The sequence below is a fragment of the Falco punctatus genome (assembly GCF_963210335.1).
Source record: "Falco punctatus genome assembly, chromosome: 3".
Lineage (NCBI taxonomy): Eukaryota > Metazoa > Chordata > Aves > Falconiformes > Falconidae > Falco > Falco punctatus.
Window position 1 is genome coordinate 51083523 of NC_137582.1, and position 27745 is coordinate 51111267.

Sequence of the window (27745 nt, forward strand, 5' to 3'; positions counted from 1 at the left end):
AACTTTTTTTTTTTTTACTTCAGAAACAAGGACTCTATTACAGTTTTCTATAACTTTTCCTTGAAATAAGAAAAAAAGACTGAATCCATACCGGGAGAAAGACAGAAATCATCTATCAGATTCTAAGTCAACCCTGTACTTTCCATGCCAGACTGAAATCTATGTTTGGTAAAAATCTTTTCATCCCATACTATATTTAGTTTATCACCAACACAGTACGATCACCAGTAACTCCAATGGAGTGTTACAGTACAGACTACCATAGAAGTATGGACTTGCCACAGGCAGTCCTCTATGTACAGGTACTCTTCTATAAACCCACATCTTCAAGCTTCGCTTATATATAATGATACTTTTATATTTGTGTGTATGCATATAATATGCAAAATAATTATTTTTAGTGTCCTTCATTATTTTTGTTATCCAATGTGCTCAAAAGGCATCCCTTTCAACTTAAACTTTCCTTGCAGAAATTTGGTACATCTTTCCCCTGTACCCATAAATGCAAACTGTCTGCTGTGTACCGGGACAGCAGTCAAGAGAATTTTAAAGATTTAATACAGTAAGCCAGGCTAAACACATGGCTGAGAAAATGCAAAATATATGTGCAACACAGCCAGAAATTAATCTTGACCTATTCAACAAATCATCTTAAACTACTCCATAGAAAAATTACTGAAAGATAGCAAGTGATACTAATAAAACAGCATTTCCTTTTTCCTCCCCACAGTGCTTGCCATAGATGATTACTGTGCTGCCCTGTCCAGAAGTAGCTGCTTTCATGTGCTCGTTTAACCACCTTCCTTAGTTTCCACAGCTCAGCAGGAGACAAAAGCCACCTTCTGCTTCTAACCTCCCTTGCCTGTTTTGCCCTTCACTGCAAAGTCAAATGGCATACAGCCATAGATGTACATGCTTGCTCTATGCTTTTTGATAAAAACATACAAATAAAAAGAAACGCTGTTTTAATTGCATTTAGACACCCAGTAAAGTGATAAATCAGCACATCTACTCTCATCCTGTGGAAATTTCCTTCATTTCATACTACAAGCTATACTACAGAAATAAAAAATCTTCAAATTTTCATTTTTTCAAAACTGTATTTCACTGACTCTAACTTGACAACTTGTTTCATAACTTGATAAGAAAATTTTATTTATTTCTCCCACAAGCATGAAGTTTCATCTACAGTTCTGGTCCAAGAAGTTTGTGTGTGACATGCCTGACTCAACTTTTAATGTTACAGCTTATAGTTTGGGAGATTTTTCAATGTTAATAATCATACCACAGGTTCAGCTGAAAATTACTCCATGGAGAAAATATCAGCAACATCAAAGAAAGCAGAAGAAAGCAGTTATGGCCATAACTAGGAAAAGAAGAAAAACTACTTAAGTTTTACAATAGGGGACAGGAAGCAAGATGCTAGGATTCTCCTCCGATGCCTTCCACAGCTTTGCTCCAGGGACTCAGGACCTGGCACTTCTGTTTCCTCCTCTTCTACTCTCCCAATTTTAGTCTAAAATGAAACTGTTTTCTTTTGGCAGTATCAGAGTCAATTATTAAGAACTCAAAACAGAAAGCAATTCATAGCCGCCTGTGAAACGTTGCCTTGATCCACACTAAAAAGAAATTTAGTAATGATCACCTAGACTGCATAAGCTTCAACTATCAGATGACAAGCAATCAAAATATAAAGCTGATACTGCAGGCTAGCTCTCCCTTTAATTGACCTAGTAAGATCTTGCAGTGCACAAGCTATGCAACACTGTATTTTCTCAGACTTGATTAGTAAAAGCAACAAAATCACATAGTAAAAATCTGAGCCTACTAAACCAGCATCTCAGCCAAAATACAAACAGGGAGGAAGGGTTGCTGGCCTTTTTTCCCCTAAGTTTTGCTTAGATATAAGAAATTATTTTGTTGCATAATTTATTTACGTACTTCAATAACTCAATTTTCTATAGTACATTAGAAATTACACATACTACATTAAAGCACTGAAATTATAATATAAAAGTACTTTTGATTTATATGGATATGCCTATGTTATTCGCCAGTGCTGGTTACTAAACAGATTAATGACAGAAGCGCTGACGGTAGAAGCAACAGCCCATGCTTGCTAGAGAGGAGAAAACTATGGGGAAAAAGTTAACTTCTGATATCTAAGCAGCCATCAAAAATAATTAAAAAGTAATGCAAATATTCAAAACTTTGACACGATTACTGAAATTATGCTTTAAATGAAACCCAACTTTTAACCACAGCTATTACTGAAGTGTTTCAGGACCTCAAAACCTCAGAGATGTGGGTGGTTCTTTTACATGGCAGTCTTTATGGAGGAGGGAAAACCAAAGGAAGGAAGTTATGACTTCCTTGCTTTGCGGAGAGTTCTTACTACTACATTTCCTGTCAACGTCCAGCAGTTGAGACACTTTCTTGTACAGCAGTTAGAGGTGGTCACCTCTTCTGAATGTAAAGCGAAAAGAAGAAGAAGCGTATGGTGAAGAGTGGAGGAAAAGGGAGAGAGAGAGAGACCAGAAAAGTATGTGGCTTCAATAAAAAGTAAAAAAAGTAAGGAAACCCTCAGGCACAATAGTCACCAACACTACGGGGAGATTTCACATTTCAGTGTCTACCATTTGAAAGTTTAAAATGACCAACAACAAAAGCCAACTTCATTTGAAAATGCATACATTTCTCAGAGAAACATTACACTGGTTGATGAACTCAATATTCAGTCTACTTACCTCAGAGGAAAACGCAACAGGTAGGACAACCTGCCACAAATTAAAGGTTGGGTCACGTGCCAAAGCTGGTAAGTAATTGATGTATCCTCAAAGTGGTTCACCCCATCCAGCTTAAGTGTGGATTTTAGCATTATCCATGCAACAGTTAAATCTTTTTTTGAAACTTGTTAAGCATTTTTTCAATTTAGGGACAAAATATATACTGACACCCTGCATTAATTACAGATTAAGTTAAAAACACTTCTTCCTCCCTCCTCCATTTCTAAATTCATGTCATCTTTCTGTTCTGCAGAATTGAAACTCTTCATACTTCTACCTTACAAGAAAGCATAAAGAGAAGCAGCAGGTAGGTCTCCCGTACTCAGCAGTAAATCAACTCAGTGCTTGGCAAATCAGGTGGAAAGACAAAATCCAAATTATTATTCTGTGTAGAACTCCAGTGAGGGCTAAAAAAGTAAAACTACTATTTTTGTCGAGAAAGACAAATCTCTAACTACAAAGTTTATCCCAGCTCATTGAAATTAATTTCTGGTAGGAAGCAGCAGACTATGACAATTTATAGGTTATTTACTCCTGAAACATTTCAGTGAGTGCTCAGTCCCTGCATCTAATTGCATCCATTTAGTTACTGGTTATACTGGACAGACCTGAAACATGCCTGGGATCTATCAAAATGGGGGTGGGTGGGGGGGTGTACATGTTAATTGTACTGCACACAGACCCTTAACGAACATTCCTGCCTCTAGCAGTCCATGGTCAAAATCTCACTTCCTCTTTCTCAAGGGGCTGAATTTATAAGACTGACACATGAGATAGTGGGAGGATGAGAGAGAGAACCTCAAAGGAGCCAACACCACCAGTGGCAGATCAATGAACATTTTTCAGTTTTCTCTTTTTAAACCACATCTTTCTTTTTTGCTGATACTAAGCAGGCAGTTCAGGGAACGGTTGTAGAAAAGGCTCAGAGACAAGTATGAATGAGGGGGTGAAGGGAAGAGGTATCAAGAAACAAATACTGAACCACATACCTGCTGTTAATTCAGCTGCTACAACACTCGTTCCTACCTTATCCAACAGCCTCATGAACAGACTAGAAGAACTGCTGGAAGTAAGACACTGAACAAGCCATGGCAACTTTGCCATGGCTCAGACATGCCCATCTGTATTACAGGATGGCCAGAAACTGGGCTGCAAAGGGGAACACCGCTTCCTCTGCTGGACTGCAAAGGGGAGGAGCTCTTGCAGGAATGGTTTTGGGGAGTACACTTTACGTAGGGTACGGGACCTGCTCTGAAAACCACCCAAATCAACGGAAGACCTTCAAATGACCTAGTGCGAGACCCTAGTACTTGATAAAGCTCACGGGTATTCAAAACCGATGCTCAACATTAAGTGTTCTTCTCAATGCAAGATTACTGTAATTCTAATTTTTTGCAGGGTTAATCTTAGTCAAGACAGACCATGGTTGTGTACGTTCTTATCCTACTTTTCTTTTGGAACACAGTGTTTTCTTATTAGAAGAAGAAATGAGTTTAGTTTCTTTAGCACATCTTACAGTACAGGTTCATTCCACAGATCAAGTCAGGTTTACAGCCAGGGTTTTGCCTGGATGTAAAATATCCTATATTAGGTTTTTAGTCCTAAAATTCAAAATGAAATAGTGATTTTGAAAATTGATTTACTGGAATGTTGTGAAATAGTACTTTAAACTAAACACTTGATGGTGAGGATGGATGATGGCCTGGAAAAATTTTGGAACAGTAACAGTGGTCCATTGATGCAAAAAACTTGAGAACCTCTTGTATCTGTTAAAGGAAAATCTCTTTTGTCTCACAGTGGGACTGAGGAAGCGCTCAGTGTAAGCGAGATTACAGTCCATGTGACTGTGGGACAACATGCACATATGGGATCTTATTAGCCATTCCTGGCTTTCTCCACATCATGTGCTTCAAAGGCACAAAAAAAAAAGTAATGACTTTTCCCTCGTATTTCCTACATTTTATTCCCTTTTATCCATTTTAAAAGCCACTGTCAGACTCCAGGAAACAAACAGTTTAAAAGCCATCTCCTTCCAAAAAGGAATTGGCGTTCTCAAAAAAACCCAAACAAAAACAACTCCCAAAAAACAGCAGTCTTTCTTGCAGGGCAGACCACATAGTTCTTATTCACATGTGTTGCAAGCCAAGGTTGGGCACTCACAGGCATATCCCATCATATGCTTGGACATACCACTGGCTCTGGAAACCCATTTATCCAGTGGCAACGAGTTCTACAGTCTAATTATGCTCTGTGTGAATAAGTACTCCCTTATATTCATTTCAACTACGGCTTTGCTGTGGTTTCCATCACACCTAGAATGACACAAAACGTGTCCCAACACTTAAAAGTAATAACAAGTTATAAAGCAGAACTTAGGCTGAAACAATTAAGAAAAAAATAAATCCCTGAACAATTCCCCCACCCACCCATCTTGTACAATGAAATCACGTTTTAACCACTGCACTGTCCCTGAAGCTACACTAGCCTTTTTCTTTTAATGTTTCCTAGCAGGGTTACCACCAGCACAGCTCCAGCTGAGCCACCAGCATTTTCAGCAGTGTGTCTTCTAATCGCCCTCAGAATAGCCAGAAGTAAGTTACTGCTGCTTTGAAACAGAATTTACATTAGAAAAAGTCTGTCTCTTATTAGCTGGGCAGAGGACTGGAAACACCAGCAGCCAGTTGTAAAACTTCATTTGTATCCAGAATTCCAAAGCCATTATTTAATTTGTTTGGAAAAAATGTAACTTGAAAAAAAGGCCAATAAAATAATTAAATAAGAAGACGTGTTTGTTATTAAAGATCCATAAAAATGCAAGTAGGCTTGAAATCCAAAGGATCTGAAAATTAACACTGCGAGTACATAAAAAGAAAAGCACACTGAATAGGGTTGGCTGGAAAACAATAATTCCATTTTGCTAAACATTTCAAGGCTTTGAAAATTGTTTTTGTTCCAATATGAAACAAAAATGAGACTTTCTGAAAGTTTTCATGAAATGAGAATGTGAGAGAGAATATTCACTCCCTCTGGACCTGAAAAAATCTTCCCAACAAAATTGTCTCCAAAATAGATAATGTTTCCATGAAACATTCTGGTTTTGATGAAACAGCATTTTTCAACAGAAAAAAAAAAAGCGTCAGCAGAAATATCATAGCCATTCCAACAGCAAAGGCTTATCTAGATTGGATGCTTGTACAAATAAATTATGTTGAGAATTGAATCAATCTAGTTATGTTTACATAGGTCCCCATGTGAACACTGTACCACTTTCCTTAGAAAGATACTACATAAGATACTTGATCTAGTTAATACTTTTTTTCTTGATTAAAGATATTTTATTTTATTCAAAGAATGTAAAAGGAATCACAAAATAAGCAAAATCTGAGTGGTACCATAAGTCAATTTGTTACTTATCTGGGGGGATTTCTTCTATAAACCTGTGGACATTCTTATTTGTTTGTGGACATTCTTATGATTTGCAAGATTTTAAATTTTTTTTTAAAGAAACTTAAACTGCACTTCCAAAACCATACAGACTTAATTAAGTTATCATATACTGACGGAAAGTCTATGCTTGAAACTTCAACCCATACTGGGCAGCACAGCAGAAAAACATACTGTAGTAAGCAGTTCTGCAATTAAAGGGAGGCGAACAAATGTTTTTTAAGTCTTTGACTCTACTGAGGAGGAAGAAAACACTCATATTTATGAAATGCTGCATATGGTAATTCTTCTCTATTCCTTTCTCTGCTAACTCTGTATAGCTTGCTTATGCTCATTTTGGAGTACGGTCGGCCCAAATACTATTGCATGCCCCAAAAATGGCAATGAGGACACTTAACTGAACAAAGCCTGATTCAGTTTTTCCAAAGACTATTGGTCACAGAAATAAATAAAAAGGCAGATCACCTCTGCCTGCCAGAGCATACAATACATTCTCCCATTAATTGATCTCACCTTCCTCTCGTAGTTCTTTGCAAAATTTTCATTCCAGCTAAGCAGCAGAATTTTCCTTCCCATCTCCTGCAATACTGCTCAACGTCATCTGCAGAACTCAGGGACTGCAACTGCACTTCACTGAACATTCCATAGGCGTCCTGGACAAGGAGGCATAACCTGCAAAACATTCCTCTGTTACTCACTGGCTTCTGTTCGTAAGAAAGCAGTTAGCAAATTTCTGAAGATTATATTACAAGCTTCAGTACAGGGTTTATTCTCTACAATATCTGTAGAATTACTACCAAATAATGTATCAATAAACAAAACCAGCCATCATTAAAGGTTTTCTCATGTATCATTTTCAGGAGGTAACAGGGCCACGAAATAGAGAAGCATGAGTGAAAAAAAGCATAAAGAGCTTGCACTGGGGATTAGCTACATTAACTGCTATGCCCTATGTGGTTTGTCTACTTAAAAAGAAAGAAGGTTGAGTTTGTGCCTTGCTTGAGGTGAATTCTGCAATGCAGACAGGGCAATGGTGCAAAGGTAGGTGTGTGTGTGTATAACTATAAAAATTCTATTTAGAAGTAAACAAAGCAACACATTTCACAAGTAATAATCACGAACACTGAAACTGGCAAAGCAAGCATTACATTTTCTATAACTTTTGAGTCCTGAGGATGCATAAAAAGGTTTAAATGTAAATTTTTCTTTAAAAAAACCCAGAACAAAACAATATGAAACTGCTGATTAGTATATTCAATACTGGGTACGAAGAAGGCCAGAGGAACTATTTTAAGAAGGTAATAAAAGAACCTGCTAAACAAACAATTTGATTAAAGTAATCTATGGAAGTAGGGCTGTAGGGCTGGGAAGTATTGCTTAACCAATCTGCTGGCATTTCAAGAAGACACTACTGTCATAGCAGGTAAGGCAAAATCAGTGGATGTCATACATTCATGTCAAATTTTGACACAGTCAAAAATGCATTTCACAAGATTCTGCACCTGAGATGAGCAGCCACGATAGCATGAGTCATGCAGTGCTCGAAGGAGGAGGCTGCTGTCTACAACATTGGTTTAACTGCCCCAGAAAGAGACAGTTAAGCATGGAAACTTTTCAAAGGGAGACAAAAAGTACCTGTGAGGGTAGTACACAAATCTTTATTTCTAAATAAAACTCAGGGTTGCACTAGGCAGTGGAATTCAGTTTATTTCAAAGGTATGTGCCAAAACTACCTTCTCGAGAGCAGCACCATTGCTCACAGCAAGCTGATTCCAAACTGCTCTTGGAGCAGATCATATATTATGCATCCTGAAAGCATTCAACAGTAGCCATTATATCTTTATAAAACCCATTTTAAATGAAATGAGCTCCTATATTTCTCTGGAAGAAATCCATGTATTTTCTTCACAGGGAAACTTAAGCACATGGAAGACCATTAATCACAATTTCCTTCTTCACTAGGAACTGTGTAACTTTGGTTTACACCCTTAAGAGGGCTGTATTCAACATATGATATAACCTCAAAGCCTTCCAGACATCAGCAGCTGTGCGAGCACCAGCTGAGAGTCCTCATTTTTCAGATTCTCGTGATGTTTTTGAGGAGCAGGGGGTAGTAGTATTGAATACAAATGGAGGCTCCCACATTTTCCCCGTATCTCTAGCTACAAGGGTCCCACACAAACAGAGTCTTCACCAGGCAAAGAAAGCTTAGGCATTTTCCTCCATAAAGCTCCACAATTCCTCCACAGCCTGTCAAGGTTAAGCAGTCCATTAGAGCCACAAAAGGCTGCTTCTACCCTCAGGAATGACAAACAGGAGGAAACCAAACGTTGTGATTTGTAGTTTGGAAGGGTACATACCCTCATCTCTGGGGTAAGTGGTGTTCCCAGCCTAGGAAGCGGATGACTGTCCTAACAATACAAACCTGGGTCTTCAACAACTCTATTACTCTTCATTCTGCGTGTAAAATAATCCACGAGATGCCTTCTGGATTCATACCACAGTATCACCTCCAACTCAACAAAGACTGATGAACATGACAGCCCAGCAGCAGAAAAGCCACAGCTGCCTGCCACTTTCCATGTTAGGACCTTGCAATTGGTTAAGGACTCTCACAAGTTTTAACTGATTTGACTGAAACTTCTCATGCTATTGTTTTGTTTGGAAAAACAGAGCTAATATGCTCTGCACATTCCTGAAAATCAGATTGAGGGGAACAGGAAAAACAAAGCAAACAGTTTTGCCTATGTTAACAAAACATTCATTGACTGTTAATTGTGAAAAATTAGGCCTCTGTATCTTGGAGCAAGCAAGGGCCAACCAAGTTAGTGTCTCAGATCTGATCAGCTCAGCAGTCTCTTAACTGATCACTGGAATTTCTCATATCTTCAGTGAGATACAACTGAATGCAAGTAACTCTCAGACTAGCTGGCACCAGGCTCATAGTAAGTCCTCTGGGACATGTTAATTGCCCAAATAAAAGTAGCTTGGTTGGTGCAGAAGACATCAGTCACTAAAAGTGCATTTTCCCAGTCCTTTTAAGCCAAGCAAAGAGGCAGCTGCTGTCAGACATTGGACATTCAGCTCCCCACATCCCTGAGCCACCTATTTCCATCCCTTTGTGGTGGCAGCATAAATGGCAAAGATAGGAAACTGAGATCTGACCAAAAAAATACTGTAGCCAAATCATCATCATCATCAATCCACTCTTTGAAACTTAACTCAGTAAAAGTAAAGTCCTATTTGCATGGAGTACTACTTCTAGACAAGGATATATTTTCCAGGCGGGATTTGGAGGCTGAAGCTCCCACTCCAGCTGCCTAGTGTATGAAGCACAACATCCCAGATCACATGGTCGTAGGATGACCATTCTGCCATCAAGTTCGATATACAAAAGTAGAGGAAGAACTGTGTAACTTGAGGCTGATACTACTAATGTTCCCATTCACACTAGTAACATGCTCACGATTATTGGCATCATGAAGACGCACAGAGTATCAGAACCGATTGCATCAGACTCCAAGTACTTCTGATCTCTTGGGACTGTACAAGTGAGCAGACATCCACTATACTACACTTGTTCCTAGTTCCCAAAAGGTAGTCGAGATTTCTCTGCAGTATGCATTTAAAATGAAAGACAGACTTTCAGAGATAACCTTCAGATGCTCAATTTCAAACTAAAAGATGAGGATTATCCCAAACTGAAGCTATGAAGAGAACTTCACAAACACATTCCCTGCTTCAGCACGCTTTTAAAACAGTATGAATGAATGATGACAAAAGCTTGAAATATTCTCAGCATCATTTGATCTGCTTTGCACTAATTCAGTAGGTATTGCTATAGGTATTTAATGATGAGTGACAACTGATTTTCCTACTTAATGACTATCATGAAATCAGCTGAACAATGCATTTTGAGAAATACTCTCACGTTCTTTGAAAATGGTTCTGTTCTTACATATTTTGCACACACTGTTAGCATCACTAATGGTAGTTCAGCTGCTTTCAGAGGCTGTTGATTCATGGCCTTAACTTCTTCACCAGCGCTAGTTTTTTCCTTGATTTCACTTTATTCCCAGAAAAGTGCTTTTGTATTATTTTCCCATGTTACAAGGTTGCTCTCACATTGCAGCAAATGTCCTTGCAATTTAAGTTTTAGCAGCAAGTCTAACTGTGATTAAAGCAACAGTTTGTCCCACGATTTTTCCCCACTTTGAAGCTCACTACCACGATGAAAACCCACATCTAAATTATGATACAAACTGCAAATCCAAAATGAGTATCTGCCCCCAGGAATTCAGCATTTATGGTTTGTGCACATCTGTCACAAATACTTTTTCTTCCATAAAATGAGACATTTGTATTGAATCAGTTAATCAGCTTAAATATACCTTTACCAATGCCTTGTCAATAATGAACTGTTAAAAAGGAGGGCAACATCTCCATTGTTATCAGCAGTGCTCAGGTAAGGAGGAAATAAGGGCCATCTTTATTTCTGGGACAAAAATGAGACCTGAATTTAAAATACGGTTTTGGAAACTGAAATTTCTCATGCAAAGAAGCAGAGACTTCACTCCAGGAGTGAGGGGTGGCAGGGAATGTGGGAGATGCAGACTAAGGGAAAGGTGAAGTATGACTCATTGGTAATAACAAAGGGGGAGAAGATAGGGAATGATAAGAAGTGAGGCACAGATTAGTCTGTTTTTTTTTCTTCTTCCCTCCCTTTTTTTTTTAAGTAATGACAGAGTAAGTCTCATCCAAAAGCTTGGGAAAATTTTGTTAATTTGCTAATAGCCAGGAGCAACGATGGGGGCTGGGGGAAGATGAGACTGATTACTTTGCATTATTTCTATGACTCTGCTGATCTTTAGGACAAAATGTCTCCTAGTAGAAATCTGGAGAGGATTACAGGATTAGTCTGCCATGCCCTTCTCCTAGTCAGTCACTCCTTATGGGTAAAGTGCAAAGCCTTCTTTTACTATTACTTTTTTATGCAAGACAAATAATACTTCTCCATACTGCTGCCTTGTACTGGGCAGCTGGCTTTCTGGAGAGGTAAAGCAACAAAAACATTCTTCAGCTTCAGTCACCTCCAGCCTCCTCAGCGGCTAGTGGGAAAGAATAAGAAAAAGATCTGCCTGCAGAGGAGACGAGAGCCCACAGAGGCCAGAACTGACTGATGATGCAGGGATTGCCTTTACTGAATCTTGTGAAAACAAACAACAGAAACTTGTCATGAACAGATCTTAACTAACAGATTTTACCCTGGGGTAAGAGGACAACCATGTGGCCCACAGCAGCTCTTCTCCATACATAGCTAAGCTACACAGCACAGCATGAGGAGCAAGACAGGCAGATGCCACCACCTTCACAGTGCTCAGCAGGGACGTCATTAGTTACTTTTTCTCTGGAAGGGACGGAAAGGGGGGAATGGGGAAATGCCTGAAAATTGAATTGTATTAGCTCTGATATTTGCTCATTCTTTATCTTAGCCATCCGAGAGACAGCTGCTGCTCCTTTGTTTGTCAGAAGGACTTCTTATCTCTTTGAGGTGTGGTCCTAGCAGAGGCATAAAGCACACGTACATAAACACACATAAACAAAACCCCCCTCTTCCTTAATCACCAGAGGCACAACACTACCTACACAACTCCAATTCAGTAACTTGTCTGGTCAAGTCTCAAGGTGGAGCTGATTAACTCCTGCTAATATGGCTCAGATTCAAATCCTAACCTGCAGGACACCACCCTACTGGGATTTAATTTATCCCCACCTTATGCACTCCTTGCATTCACCATACCCGTATCACCTCTGAAAAATCAAAGCTCAGAGCACAGGTCTAAATACACAGGAACAACCATCCATGTCCCCCAACCCCTCGTAACAGTAGCAAGATTTTCCAATTAAAAGCACTGTATTCACCAGATCACGCACTGCTTCGCGCTCCCTTTAGAAAAGCACATAGCCGCTATAGCCTTCTTTAGGGAGACACAAGATTCAGAGCTTTCTGCTTAAAATCCATGCCATTTGCTGTCGCTAACTAGTAAGTGAAGCTCTACAGGGCATAACTATGGATTGAACGATACAGATAAAAATTAACTATTATGACTATTAACTATAGACTATAACTATTAACATAGCCCCTTCTATGCATACGCTCCAGAGGAACACAGATAGAGAGGAAAACACAAGCACCGCTGCTTCCAGTTTATAAGGGGAATGCCAAACTCAAAGAATTCTGGTCATAACTCACTCCAAGTACAGACGTTTCTAAGAGCACCCAGGCTGGTGCTCTCGTTTGAAGCACTGAGACGACCGAAATATCAATCTTTTGCTTTGAAAACCAGAGGTTTAAAATTACTGGAAAGTGGAGTTTGTGATTGTGTATGTTTTTATGTGGTAATTGTGGAAGGACCCAGAAGGAAGGAAAGGAGGAGGCAGTTCTGGAGTGCTGGACCTGGCAGAGCTGGCACAGCACACCCCACACAGTTAGCACCAGAGACTCCAGTTCCCTCCAGCGAGAGACAGGTTGTCCTTGCAGAACTGTTGGTGGAAACTGCACATGTGACAGGACTATCATCAGGGAAATGAGCAAGTCTTATCTCAGCATCACAAACAGAAAATATGTAGCAGAGGCCTCCCTGGTCTCAGGAAAGAAATCTTTTGCAGGCACTTCTTAGCATGTGTGCAACAGAGTATTTGTATAACACGCTTTGCAAATAACTCACTACAGTAACTATATCAAGCCCACTATTTTGGATTTTCCTTGGTTTTCCTTACATTTTTATACATACATTAAAAAAAAGAAAGAGAGGTTATAAAATAATGGTTGCTTATTTTCATTCATTTCCTTGAATCATCACATACTTCAACACAAACTGGAAAATCAAATGCAACTTCCACGAGGTCTTTTGTGAAACCCCGTCCGCTGATTGCTTTTTCCATTTCTTCATTCAGGTTAATCCTTCCACTTACTATTTTATGTCTATGACCTGAAGAAGCAGCACTTTTGTGGGAAAAGGCTTTTGTGCGTAGGAAGAGACCTGTATGAGCCAATTCTATCAGCAGGGCCACCTTGTTAATGCAGAACATGCATGTAGAGCATGGAGCTCCACAGCACTGTAAATGTTCCCACTCAAAACATAGAACACTGCCTGCCTGGTGGGAACTACATACAACTTCTTGGGAACGGGTGTAGCACAAAAACCAGACAGCTTTTCATATGTGCCATGACAACCATGGCTTCTTCACACATGACAATTTTTTCAGCATAAATCCTTTCTTCTACAAAGTTTTCATGCAGCACCAAATGAACTTTTTAAACTCCCCATCTGACACTGTCTCTAAGTGCACTTTCAAAATAAACTGCTGATGTATTTTATCTGTACACAGAATTTAACACAAAAGTAAACAAAACATTTAAAACCATAAAAAGACATTTCTGACATCCTCTCAAACGCAGCATGGTCTCTAAACTACAATTTCAAACAGTTACAGAGTTGCACTTGAGAAATACTTCCAGTATCACCCACCCAATAGCTGCACTTATCTCAGATTCATAAAAGCATATTTAAGTTTTCATATATTAATACTTTAAATCCAAAGTAATTCTGCCACGTAAGTAAAAGTTCATAGTGATAGTTGGTTTGGAAGACACAGAAAGTCAAGGAAAAATAACTTCCTAAGTACTGCCTAAAAGTTTGTGTGAAGGTTCAGCTGCAACAGACCAGTAAGATCCCCCAGGCATCTTCACACTACTACACTGCATGTAATTTATGGTCCTTCTGCTAAGATCCATTCCATACAGCTTGTTACGTAAACAAAAACAATTTTGGGTGGTTACAAAAAAGCAAGTACATCAGATCATCCCAGCTTGTTTTGGACTCACTGTTAATTGTAGTTGTTAAAAAAAACCAAGATGCACACTCCTCAGGTTCCTCAGTGTACCATTCCTTCAGTATGGAATCCTATTACAATCTCTTGGTTATTTCAGTATACAGTTCCGAGAAAATATTATTTCCCTGTATGTCATGATTTACGAATCGAGGGTAAGAATGTACACTTAAGAAACTTACAGGCTCAGCTGAAAACTGCAAGTCTTTCTTATGGATGATCTCCAGTAGAAAAATCATGTTCCAAATATAACGTGTAATTACCACCCAGTCATTTAAAGTACTTATCTATGAATCTGAGGAGGGGTTCTTTGTTTATTTTTTTTAATCATAAGACTTTGTAATTATTGTTTTGGCATCCAAGAATTCAATTCCAACAGTTGGTGAGGTGCTGCCAAAAGATCTTCTCTTGCAAGGTGCTCAGCACCCTCCTTTCCAAGAAAATCAGCATTCAGTTGCTGGTTCTGGCAACATTTCACATCATCTTTGCCGTGCTGTGTTTCCTCCATGCCTCAGTTCCTTATACATAAAAATCAGAAGTCCTGTCTTCAAATCAATAGAAGTCCTGTCAGGTGATCTGAAAGCAATAGCTGAATAATATGATTGTATCTGGGAGGGCAGGTCCACAGAGTCTATTCTGTGTGTTAGATCCCATTTGAGCTAGGGGAGGACCCAATATGTATGTATGTGTATATATAGCAAGAGAGGGCTTCCTTGCAGTATCAACCCATTCCTTCCACGCTACAGGGCTTAGAAAACTCTCAGCTCCCCCTGCAAAACCCACAGTGAGGGCTTTACAGTATCTGGAATGAAGCAAGAACACTGTAGCAGCAGTACTGGGGTCCCTTATCTTTCAAGACCATGTTATTTGGACTCACCAGATTTACTTCTGAAACCACACAGACCGTGAACGGGATCCTAGATTTTATTAAAAAAAAAAAAAACAAAACAAACAAACCCAAAGCAAAACCAACACCAACATGAAGTGAGTATTAAAAAAACCCTGCCCATTTCAGCAGGCACAGAACATCCTAAAACACATTCCTGGTAGTGTACCATTGCACAGGTATCTCCCCAGTGCACGTGAAAGGCAAATGAAATACAGGAACACTGCAGGACTTCTCACAGAGCTGTGCCTGTATGCAGTAAGACATTCTCCTGTTTCAATGCCACAACATCCCACCGAACCAGCAGAAAAATATAATATTCATCAAAATAAAGGGCAGAAGAAAGCGTAAAGAAGAAAAGCAGAAGTGAAATTTTGCTGGGGCTCCTTCCCCAGCAGAAAGGCAATTTTCCACCCTTTCTCACAGGGTCTGCCGTTTCTGTTTTTCACTCAGCTGTTTTTCTTTACTCTGCTTTCGTGGCTGCCTTTCCTAGGTGTGTTTCTAAATGAGGGAGAGGGAGTGTGTTTGTGTGTGTGTGTCGCGTGTTTACAAGAGTTATGGTAGCAATTCTCAGCAGTCCACCGAGAGTTCTAGGAAACGGCCCCTGTTATTTTATTCTGGGTCAATGTCAGCTCATGTCAGGCAGTAAAGATCACACAGGACAGCTCGCTCCATCTCACAGTCCTGGCCAGAGGCCTCAATGGGAGAGGGAAAGGGAGCGAGCTGTGAGTGGGCGGAGAGCCTTCCCAGCACTCTACCAACCACCGCAGGAGGAATTATGATAAACACCACTCTGGAAACCAGATACAACAGTACATTGTGTTCTTCTTCGGAAAAACAACCAGACTTCGGCTCACTTAAAGTAAACAGTTAATCCTGTTTATCTTTCCCCCCCCCCCCTTTCTTTCTTGATGAGTTGTTAACAGAACAATCTCTCCTGCAAAGCAAGTAAGAGAGCTGTCCCCTAAATTCGTGCCGATTTTCTCTTCCTTCAAGAAAAAAAATACACTTCGATATGTAAACTTTCTACTATCAGCAAACAGTGTGGAATAACAGTCTGTCTTGGCTTAAACTGACCTAACAAAGCGATGCCAAAATTGAATGAAACCTTTCCCTCACATATTTTATTTTGGAAAACTGAAGTCCCAAACAGAGCGTTCTCTTCATTCCTTTTAACTATTCCTTTTCTGAGAAGAACAAGCAAAACTGGTTAAAACAACAACAACAAATCAGGATGCACGGTGCCCTTGCAGTCAGAGTACAGGGGGCCGGGGCAGTACAGCTCAGCCATGGGGAGCAGGGGGTGGCTGTTCCCAGGATTTCTCTGAGAGGTGAAAAGCGAGGTGTCAGACGAATTGACTGCCACTGAGGTAAGGAACTGTTATCCCCCTTTGCAAAATATATGCTTACTGAGCACATTTGTGATGTCCCTGACTTCCAATATTAAGGGTGATTAATTAGAAAAGCAGATGGAATTGATTATCTTGTTTTGCTGGAGTCACCACAGTCTACCTATTAACTGCTTCTTACTGAGGACTCCAACCCAGCCCACTGAAAACTACAAGCTTTTCCAAAGGGAATTCTAATTTTTAGCACTCAAGAGTTTAAATAGTCTTGTAAGTCAACAACAAAAGTGTGCTTAACATCCCCAGTCAGTAAAAGTTTGTTGATTTAGCTATTTATAATCATAAAAATACATGATCTGCAAGACAGAAAGAGAAGGAAAATATTTCCCTGTCTTATTTTTACTCATTTTGCAGGCTTTAAGATTCAGGGCTTTCTGTGCAACCGATGTCATCAAGTGCAAAAATGTAAAATCGGGTCTGCAAGTGAAAGTCTGATTTTCAGATATTATATTTTTATGTATTTTACACGTAAAACTTTTATATTGTTTCTGCTTCCCCCCCCTTGAGATCTTACTTTGTTTTGTATTTTTTAAAAAATCTTTTGCAGCAGCTGCTGAATTGACATCCCTCTGATGAACTCTAATGCGACAAAGCAGCGTTATTTCCTAGTGCACAAGCCAGGCTGGGGAGGCAGCTATCAGCTGCAGGGGCCAGAACCCCAGAGGAGCAGCCTCAGGACTATCCACCCGCTCCGCTTGTCCACCACTTAGTCCGCAGGGGCCTCCAGCCAAGACTGGAAGAGCAGGTATTGGTAGGACAGGACCGCTGTTGAACACTTCATCTTGCTCCAAGGCGCACCCTGTCATTTAACCCCCTCCCCTCCCAGTGCTGCACCTGCATAGAAAAGCACGGTTGCTCTCTTATGATCATGGGTTTGGCCAGCCAAATTTGTCCCCAGATTAAGGGACAGCCCCCAGCACTATCTATGAAGGACCCAGCCTATGCCGAGGTGCCGCAGCTCTGAGCAGAGCAGTTACCAGCTGCAGTATTGCAGGGAAGCAGCAATATACCTCGGTAAAACCTCTCTCTCAGGAAGCCAGAGAAGAATGTGGTGCTGCTACGGTCTTTGCTTGTTGGAGGAACTCCTGGGAGTAGGAGAAGAAAGCAATAAACCTAAATTGGTTAGGGTGCAGTTATAATCTATGTGCAAAAGAGGATTCCCTTTGGCTCCCCAAGTTTTGAGCCCGTGGTGGCTGGCCACCATCACGCCCTACTTCAGGAGAGAATATATCTACTGAGAGGAATGCAGATGAGAGGTGAATCAACTGGAGACCATTAGGAGATGAAGCAACAGCAGGAAAAAAATGTGGAAGGCGAAGAAAACAAAGATCAGGAGGAAATGCTCTCCGATACGACCTCTTTTCCATTTCCTTTCTTACACCTTGCTGTTCTCCATATCTCTGGTAGTTTGAGATTAGCAGGGGAAATGCTGGTCTGTGGCAACACTGGTATAACCCCATGGAGGACCTACAAGCATTACTGATGGAGCCCTTTCCCCAGACACATTTGGATTTTTTATATCAGGAATTATGGACACAACAAGCATCGGTTAAAGTGCAGATGACAGTAGTTTTCCAATCTGAGAATAAAAAATGAAGTTTTGCTACCCTTTTAAGCTTCCATTTGAACTTTTCAAAATAGGAAATCTTATTTTCTGTTACAGGTCAAACAAAGCTTTATAAATCACTTTTAAATAAGCAGTAGGTTTGGGGCATTACCCAGACCTCACTCAAACTAACATCTTTCCATTGATTTCAATGAGCTGCATTTCATGCCATACAGCAGGCAGAGAAAATACCTGGGCAGCATCAGTAACATTCCTCCACCTTGATTTCATTCAATCCTTCATGCAAATTCCATGTTTCGCTTTTAAAACTATCTAAACTGAACACCAACCAAGGATGAAACACTGAAGTAATTTTATAAACATCACACTTACAGTTTCCTATAGTTTCAAGGAATCATTTTTAGCAGGATAAGAATTTGGAACATAGCACACAGAACATAAAAAAGAATCTTAAATCTGCCAGATTCTGATTTTTTTTTCCATTTAATTGGGTAGTTTTAAAACATGCATAGAGATGCATGGATCTCTCACTTCTTTCATCACTTTGGTCACCTTTGGATGCATATAGAAGATTTCAAATATTATGTGTGCTAGTAGGAAGTGTCCTAAAAGAAAAAAAATCTCTACTACAGCACCTTAATCATAATTATCCTGTGCAGATGACAGCCTTTATTTTAGATCTCATACATGTGGAATACTACTTTATTGTAATGACATAATCGGTCATTACACTGGATTTCATAAAACAACCCTGCTCAAATACTGAGAAACTACACGTGTATTATACTTGATGCTGATTTTCCTTTCCCCTATAAAGAGAAAACAGTCCTGAAAGTATGAATTTGTTCAAATATCAATGCAGCATAGTCTGTTCTCATTATTTATATTCCAATGGAAAGAAAAAAAAGTGGACCAAATCTAATCTAAACAACAGGAAGAGTTTAGAGAGACAAAAGATAACAATGTAAATTAGAACTGGATTAGGGCCCTTAGTAAACCTATCTATTCATGCCAAAAGAGGTGATTTAATATTCTGTGGTTAAGATTCTGGGTTTGTGTCTTATCCAAAAGAATATCAACAATAGCACATTGTTCTCCTACCACCACACTGGTGTTACAGCCTCTGATGTGATTCAGCACAGACTTGAAGGGAGAGGCACAGCTAAACGTTTGGATTTTCCTGAGCTGTCACCCATTGCAAGCCAGCAGGAGATGTAACATCACAGCCAAGATAACAAGATACCTTTTGTCTTTAGAACATGCAGTTTCCTGTTGATAGTATTCTGTATGGTCACACTTGTTGTCTCCTCCTCTTTTTCCTGTCACACATTCCTTCTCTAATTGAGAGTTTGCTTACTGCACTGAGGACACATTAGGACAGGAAGGAATTCTTCTATATGCCTGTAAGAGATTCTGATGTACCATACAAGCCCTGATCCTCACGGGAGCATCAGTGTCACAAAGCCAGATCAAAGCCCTGGTGTTTAAACATCACTTGCTTTCCTTATCCTTCTTAACCACAGGCAACAGGACTAGTACCTGTATTTTCAGAGTACTGCCGGCATCTTAACAGTTGCGTTTTTCCCTCTCAGGCTCTCCACTGAGCAGGACCTCTTTCCATCGAGGGGTCTCAAACCAGGCTGCTCCTTCAGCCTGGCTTCACCCCATCTCCAGAACAAAGCATTTGGAATCCATCAGAAGGAAGTTTGAAGGTTGCTTTAAGGGGGTTCTTTCCTACTGGACATGTGTTATATGACACAGAGAACCACCAGCGTGTAAAAATGATATTTTACATAAATGTAGGCCACATTTTCATGCACTGTCTGTTGACATGTGACACACTGTTCATGGTATTCTCTTTACTGCCAGGTAGTGCCAGACACCCTTGATTTTGGATCATGGGTTACTATGTAACTCACCTACTCCTAAGGTGAAGCATAAAACCAGCCTAAATTTTAAACATGGGAATATGCTAAAACAAAATAGACAAAGGCTCCAAACAATATTCTCAAGAACAGGAGACAAAATGCCTACATTTTTAATAAATGTGCTTTCTGACCAGCCATTTCTCAAACACATTTCCTAACTTCCACCACTGCAAGAAGTGTGAAAACATATTAACAAGACAAAAATGCGATAAATGAAAACCCAGTAAGTGTATCCCACTTGGATCAATCTAAGCATTTTGTTTTACCAATTTAAAAAAATGAAGTTAAAAAATCATAACTGAAATGGAATTTCTAAACAAGTGGTTTCAGAGTAGGAAAATGGCATTGTTTCAAAACATAGCATTTCAGCAATTTCACAATTTTTTAATTGCTTCTACAAGCTTTTCATAAGAAGTTTTCATTTTTTACAAGATGATCTCACAGAAAATTATTTCTTTGAAAAATTCCCAACCATTTTTCCTAGAAATATTTTTTAAATGGTAATGCAGTAACTATTCATTAATTTTCAAGGCTTTGTTTTGACAAAACATCCAGCATACTGAAGAATAATTATCCAGTATGCCTGTAAGTAGAAGCAGTGCTGAACAGTGAGAGATGGAAATGCAATATATACACTTTTGCCCATCTCCTCTCACAACAGCTGTAGAAACACATTTGAACATATGTGTGCTTACACAGTTAGGGCCTCTTCTGCCTCTCACCCCAGCCCAGCAAGCAGCCTGGGGGGGCACCAGGAGCTGGGAGGGGACACAGCCGGGACAGCTGACCCCAACTGGCCAGAGGGATGTCCCAGACCACATGGCGCCATGCTCAGCATGTAAAGCTGCGGGAGGAAGAATGAAGGGGGTGGTGGTGGGGAGCAATGAACACGTTCAGCATCACAGTGTTTGTCTTCCCAAGTAACGGTTACACGGGATGGAGCCCGGCTTTCCTGGAGGTGGCTGAGCACCTGCCTGACAGTGGGAAGCGGTGAATGAATCCCTTGGTTTGCTTTGCTTGCGCGTGCAGCTTTTGCTGTTAAAACTGGCTTTATCTCAACCCACGAGTTTTCTCACATTTACTCTTCCGATTCTCTTCCCCATCCCACCAAGGGGGAGTGAGCGAGCGGCTGTGTTGGGTTTAGTTGCCAGCTGGGGTTAAACCATGACAGTCCTTTCTGGCACCCAACATGGGGCTCAAAGGGTTCAAGATAACAACAGACCTGATTGGAATGTGCTAGATCGAATAACAGATCAGCTGTTAATTGCTGTTTAGCTATTAATTGGCAGGCTCCTGTGCTTGCCATGGGGCTTGCTTGCCTTACTGTATTTTAGAGTCTAGTGCTCGTTAGTAGCTGCTTTTTGCTTTCACTACTTGCTGTGCTGCCATCCTGCTTATCACCTGACTCTGCTGTGCCTGGGAACGCTTTGGTAACAGCCGTGGCGATGGGCCTGGGCCGGCAGGTGGCCGGGGCATCGCTGCTGCTGCTGTACCGGACAGGCTGGAACGCCGGTGTGAACTCCAGTCAAAGGGACTGTCACCTGCAGATGAGTCTATGTCGGAGCAGGACACCCCAAGGCATCTGTGGCCTTGAATAAGTCCAGGCCAGAGCAGGTACATCTCAAAGCGTCTGTGGCCGTGGTTACGTTTCTGCTCAGCAGGAATGCCTCTGAAAGGACTGTGGCCCAAGGATAAGTCCATGCTGGAGAAAGTACACCCCAGAGCATCTGTGGATAAGTTCACGCTGCAGCAGGTACACCTTGAAGCATCAGTGGCTGTGCCTGAGGTCATGCTGGAGCACCTCAAAGCGTGTGGCCATGGATAAGCCCATGACAGAGCAGGTACAGCCCCGGAGGGACTGCAGCCCTGGGTAAGGCCATGTTGGAGCCAGTTTACTTCTGAAGGGACTGTGGCTGTGGCGAAGGCCACGCTGGAGCAGGTGTACCTCAGAAGGCATTGCGGCCCATGGATAAGGCCACGCTGGAACAGGTGCACCTCAAAGCGACTGTGGCTGTGGATGAGTCTATGCCGCAGCAGGCGCAGCCCTGGAGAGACTGTCGCTCACAGACAAGGCTCCGCTTGGAGCAGATGCATCCCTAAGGGACTGCAGTGTGTGGATAAGTCCAAACTGGATCAGGGGCAAGAGGAGGAGATCATTGAAATGTTAAACCCTATGGGCTGGTCCAAAGCGACCAGGGCTGAGGATTGTAATGGAAATACCTTTAAATTATTGTAACCCAAGATGTGAGTTGCATGTTACAGAAATAAGTGTAGCAGGAACAACCTGGAACAAATGGAGGACAAGCCCTACAAGAAGCAGAGCAAATGCAGCAGTGACATGACCTGAGCTGGCTTTGGTCCCCAGTAACTCCATGCACCACACCACCTCTCCTGTCCTCAGTGACCACCATAACAGATGGAGCCCAAAGTCATGGACTAAATGAACTCGATGACATTTGTGGACATTTTAAAGACGTTTTATAGGGGTGGTCCATAGACTAAGGGAATTATATCTGTGTATCGTATCAAAGGATGGGGCTGAGGGTGGGGGTTAATGAGGATGTATTGGATAGCATGGGACTTGAGCATGATGTAAATGGTATGGAATAAGGAGTGCAGAATGTGCTGATTTTGGCTGGAATACAGTTAGTTTTCTTCATAGTAGCTAGTATGGGGCTATGTTTTGGATTTGTGCTGGAAACGGTGTTGATAATTCAGGCATTGCTGAGCAGTGGTTACAGAGTCAAGGCCTTTTCTGCTTCTCACACCACCAACCAGCAAGTAGGGTGGGGATGCACAACAAGTTTGGAGGGATCAGCTACCCTAGCTGACTAAAGGGATATTCCATACTATAAAAACAGATAAAAAAATATGTTCTTGTAAGGCACATAAATGTGATATCATCTGATTTGGGATGAGATACCAAAAGAACATCTGATTTCATCCTACAGGTGTTTAACTTGAATTCATAACTCTGTCTTGCCCCATCCACTTCCCCATTTTCCCCAATCTGCCGTACTACATGTGTTTTTCACTGTTCCATATACAGACCTTTGTATACATACTGACCCCAAATTTCAATATTAGGTACTAATGAAAGATTCCCAGTATTCAACATTTTTTCATTTCACTGTGTGGACACTTGTTTTAATCCTACAGGTAGGATGCTAATGCATTACAGCCCTTATATAAACGATGCTGTATATTTTATATTCTATTTTAAAATTATTATTAAATTGTTATTAAGTGGTAGGAGCTGGGACAAATCAACTTTGTAAATACAGCTATATGAACAACATCCAATTGATGAAGTGGCAAGAACAACATTTTCTGGAAGACAGTTATATTTCCCTAGTGGGAAATATTGTTTTCTAGCTAAAACACTCAAGTTAACAAAAGAACAACAGTGAGCAGCATAGGAAAAGAACCCAAAAATGAACAGAAGTTATTTCTGTTTTACGTGCACAAATCAGCAACAGAGTAACAGAAATCTTAAGGCATCAATACAGATTTGTCTTTGGACTCTGGTTAACTTCTTTGATGTCAGTGCTTATAGACTTTGGCAAGAAAGCAAGCAGCTGTCAGGTGCCAGAGAGAAACACTGTCTGCAGTTATTCCAAAATGAGGTCATAGGAACAGTTCATCATTTCCAAACAACTACTTCAACACCTAGATAGAGGGTGCTGATGCTGGCCTGGAAGGACACACACTTGGGAAAAGCACTGTCCTCACCACCTGTATTTTTGCTTACCTGAAGAACAACAGAGACAATTCATCTACTTCAACAACGCTTAGAAGGTGTTTCTTATTCAGGTTTAGAAACACACAAATGTAAACTACTGCTATAACTGTTAAATTATGATAATTACCACAGTGATCTTCTTGTTCTACTGACTCAGTTTATTAAAGTTGTCAGAGAAGATGGACTACGCCTGACCACTGCGTTGAGTTATGAAGTGGTTCAGACTTTGGGTATTTGCTGTTTTGGAATGGGCTGCATGATTTCAGTATCACAGTGGACTCAGGGACAATGTATCCTCTGGATTTTATGTCCTTTCTAGTTATCTTACCTGCAGGTTGACTTGAGTAACATTAAATTGGAAAACAACTGAAGCTTCAATAGACTATACTTAATTTGTCCTGTTCACTGTGCAAAAAGGGACCAGGCTACACAATTTGGGAGGAGTAATTAATATTTAAATAGACTGTATTTACATCAGAGTCTTAAGATATGTTCTTTACCTATTTATTTCTCCTTCAGTGGCCATAAAATCCCTGAAGACATGGAAGATTTCCTTTGATACTTTGAATACCCAAAGTAAAATCCGCTAGAAATCATTTGGCATATATTTAAAGTATCTCATCACTTAGTTTTACAAGTGTACAACCTAGCTGGAAAAATGAGAAATGGTAAATTGTGGTTCATAAAAATTATACAAGAATGGTTACTGGGTAGTCAACAAAGCTGTGCGTTGCCAGCAGAGCATCAGCAATCTCTCCAGAATTCCTCACAGCAAGCTTCATGCTTTCCTTACTTAGTATGTTGGTATACAGGTAAAGAAATGATTCCACTACAGAAATAACCCTTACAGTTCCAATGCTCATGTAACTTACATCATGTAAACGGAGACTTCAAAATAATTTATCTGAAGCCTACATTAGGCAGAGATAAAGTACCACGTATTTACCTACCACACAAAAATGACTTAGAGTCTTACTGTGCTTGCTTACAAAGTGATGCTCCCAGACAGCAAGAATATTATATTTCAGCACTGCAGCAGCATTTTAATGTCCAGTGAGAAACTTCCATTCAAGCTTTGCATATCAACAGGTTTTAGTCAGAAGTTTTACTGAGATGCAACCATGCCAGCAGGAGAAGGCAAGGAATGCCTTTCCACTGTTTTCCAAGTCCTTTCCAACACCTCTGTATAATCAAATCAAAATACAATGATCTGTGACCCAGACCAGTCTGCAGAGTGTGGGTAAGACACAGAAAATGCCATGTGAAAAGAAATAAAGACATCTACTATCCCTGATGACACAAGACTGTATTAATCTAAGTAAAACTGCTCAAAGAAAACAGAAATTAGAATTTGCAATGCTCAGAGTCAGAATACTTGGACTGCCTAGAAACAGACAAAATTACTTTCCATGTTCAACGTGCTTTGTATAAGATTTGTCATATGAAAAGGCGTTCTAGACTGAAATTTAACAAAGGCAATCTCAGGACACAGGAAACTTCTTACATTGTTTTCAAATTTCTAGTTGAGTAATGAAAGAAATATTAACTTCTCCACCTACACTTCCCCGCAAACTAAACTTTTTAATGACTAGATTCAGCTAGGAAACTGTCCAGCTTCTCACGACATGCATTTGAGCACTCTGCAGATTTCAAGATCATTTTTGTTATCTGTATAGCATTATCTTCTTAACTATGACTTCAAATTCATGTCCACTGAAGGATTTTTCTGCCAAATCATAAAACTCTGTGTTTTTCATGCTCGCAAGAACAACAGAATTTTAAACTAAACATTTTTTCCATATGCAAATATAGATACAAAGGCACATCCATGCATATATACCTCCATATCAAACCTGCAGACTGAAAATACTATTTGTCAGGCGGCATAAACATTTAGCATCCACAAACTAAAAACTCCACAAATCTAGCATCCACAAACTAAAACCAGTTTCACGTCAGCTTCCTGGAGGCACCAGATGAAAGTGTATCTGCCCTACACAACTCATGCCCTGCTCCTAAGCTGTAGTACACTGTCCCCACTCCTCCTTCCTAACTGTGATGACAAAACAGGTTGAGGCAGCATGAGAAATCAGATCAGGGAACTGGCTTTAACAAACAAACCTCAGATGCAAAAGTAATTTACCTGGAGTATTACATCCAGCTCTGGAGTCCTCAGTACAGGAAAGACATGGAACTGTTGGAGCAGGTGCAGAGGAGGGCCACAAGAATGATCAGAGGGCTGGAGCACCTCCTCTGTGAGGACAGACTGAGAGAGTTTGGGTTGTTCAGCCTGGAAAAGAGAAGGTTCTAGGAAGACCTTGTCATGGCCTTCCAAAACTTAAAGGGGGTTTACAAGAAAGATGAGGACAGACTTTCTAATAGGGCCTGTTGTGATAGGACAAAGGGTAATGGTTTTAAACTAAAAGAGGGCAGAATCAGACTAGATACAAGGGAGAAACTTGTTACAGTGAGGGTGGTGAAACACTGGAAGAGGAAGAGGTTGTCCAGTGAGGCAGTAGATGCCCCATCCCTGAAAACATTTAAGGTCAGGTCAAATGGGGCTCTGAGCAACCTGGTCTAGTGGAAGGTGTTCCTGCCCATGGCAGGGCGGTGTTGGACTAGATGACCTTTAAAGGTCCCTTCCAACTGAAACCACTCCATGTGTCTATGATTCTATTTTTCTTCTGCATCAGTTTGCTGCATTAGCATCACAAACAACTGTTCCAGCTCAACTGAATGGGCACCCTGGCACGTAGTGGTGACAAGACAGCTCACCAGGGTGAGGAGAGGTGGAGGGATGAACATGGAGTCAGACTGATTTTAAACAGAGAGAGAGAGAGAGAGAGAAATCCCCCCACCTTGACGGAATAATTTTACACAAAATATTTGTACAGATGATACCGTATAACGTAACATTAGACACAATATCACTGTTTAATTTTATAACTGCAGAAGAGACAGACCAATTTAAAAATGTAAGCCACCTAAAAGGAACAGCAGAAACACCTCAAAAACACAGAAAGTCAGTTTAATGGAAAACATGTTAAACACCCTACGAAAAGTTTACTTTTTTATGTGTTTTAAAGTCCATTCCGTTTTTTCAGTGTGTCAATGTGCATTTACAGCCATACACTACAAAACCACACAAACACATAACCTAATTTCCCCTAACAGAATTAGCTCACTAACACTTAAGATTTAAAACAGTCATCAAAAGTGAAGTTCAGGCTTTCGAACTCAAGTTTCAATTTGTGTGCAAGTGCCAGCCACTATTCTTCTGACTCATATTTCTCCTGATGTATCTTCTGTACAGTTTACTGAATTTGTTCAACTTACCTAAAACTTCAAATGTGGATGCCATTTAATGGTCTGCTTTACGGACCTTCTATTTTATTTATAAATCAATTTTACTAAAAAGTTGTTTTAAAAAAATCCTCTAGTGGTATCTGCAGCTGTTGAAATATACTAGGGTGAAAAATTATTGTGTTCAAATGGACATATTAAGTTCAGTGTTTCCTTTTCGCAGACTGAAGCAGATCAGCCTGTGAGACTGTTGCAAACATCATTTCCTTTAGTTTATCACCTCATACTTGCAAGAATTACGGACAGCTGAATTTTTATTTTGTTTTTTCATAATAAGCAAAATACTACCTATTTGAGCATTTTACAATCAGGAGGTAGTGAAAAAAACCTGCAACATCTTTCTTGCTGATTTAAAAAAGGGAAAAAAAGAAAAAAACCCATGTTTGCTGTTTTTAAGGAACTAAATGGATATAAATTTTCAGACTCTGGGTCATCACTAAGCATAGGCCAGAGCATTGGCACGAATGACTGTGTTACGAAGCCTACAAGCTTTATTTGGTTTTTAGTTCACATTCCTGTAGAGTGAGACATTCTTAATTCAGGAGAGCTACGGGTAAACATTTATGGGAAAATATTATTAAATATTTCCTTTCACAAAGGTAGCAGGCAAATAAAAACAAAAACAACCCCTGCACACAATGCTAAAGCTGGTCTTTAACTATCAAAATTCAGCAATGCAAATGCGGCATCTATACTCCTTTCTGACAGGCACTTGGAACTTTTCTTATTG

General features: G+C 40.3%; 1 protein-coding gene across 3 annotated transcripts in view; it reads right to left on the reverse strand.

The window, feature by feature from the left end:
* Positions 1-27745, reverse strand: part of SPIDR (scaffold protein involved in DNA repair) — a 209168-nt gene that overhangs the window by 21723 nt on the left and 159700 nt on the right. For 2 of the 3 annotated variants that reach the window (XM_080381472.1, XM_080381473.1), the window contains exon 11: positions 6744-6902. The exons of the other annotated variant lie outside the window; for it this stretch is intronic. In XM_080381472.1, coding sequence (XP_080237598.1) covers positions 6744-6902 — 159 coding nt within the window. The remainder of the gene's footprint in view (positions 1-6743; positions 6903-27745) is intronic. 3 annotated transcript variants of the gene reach the window in all.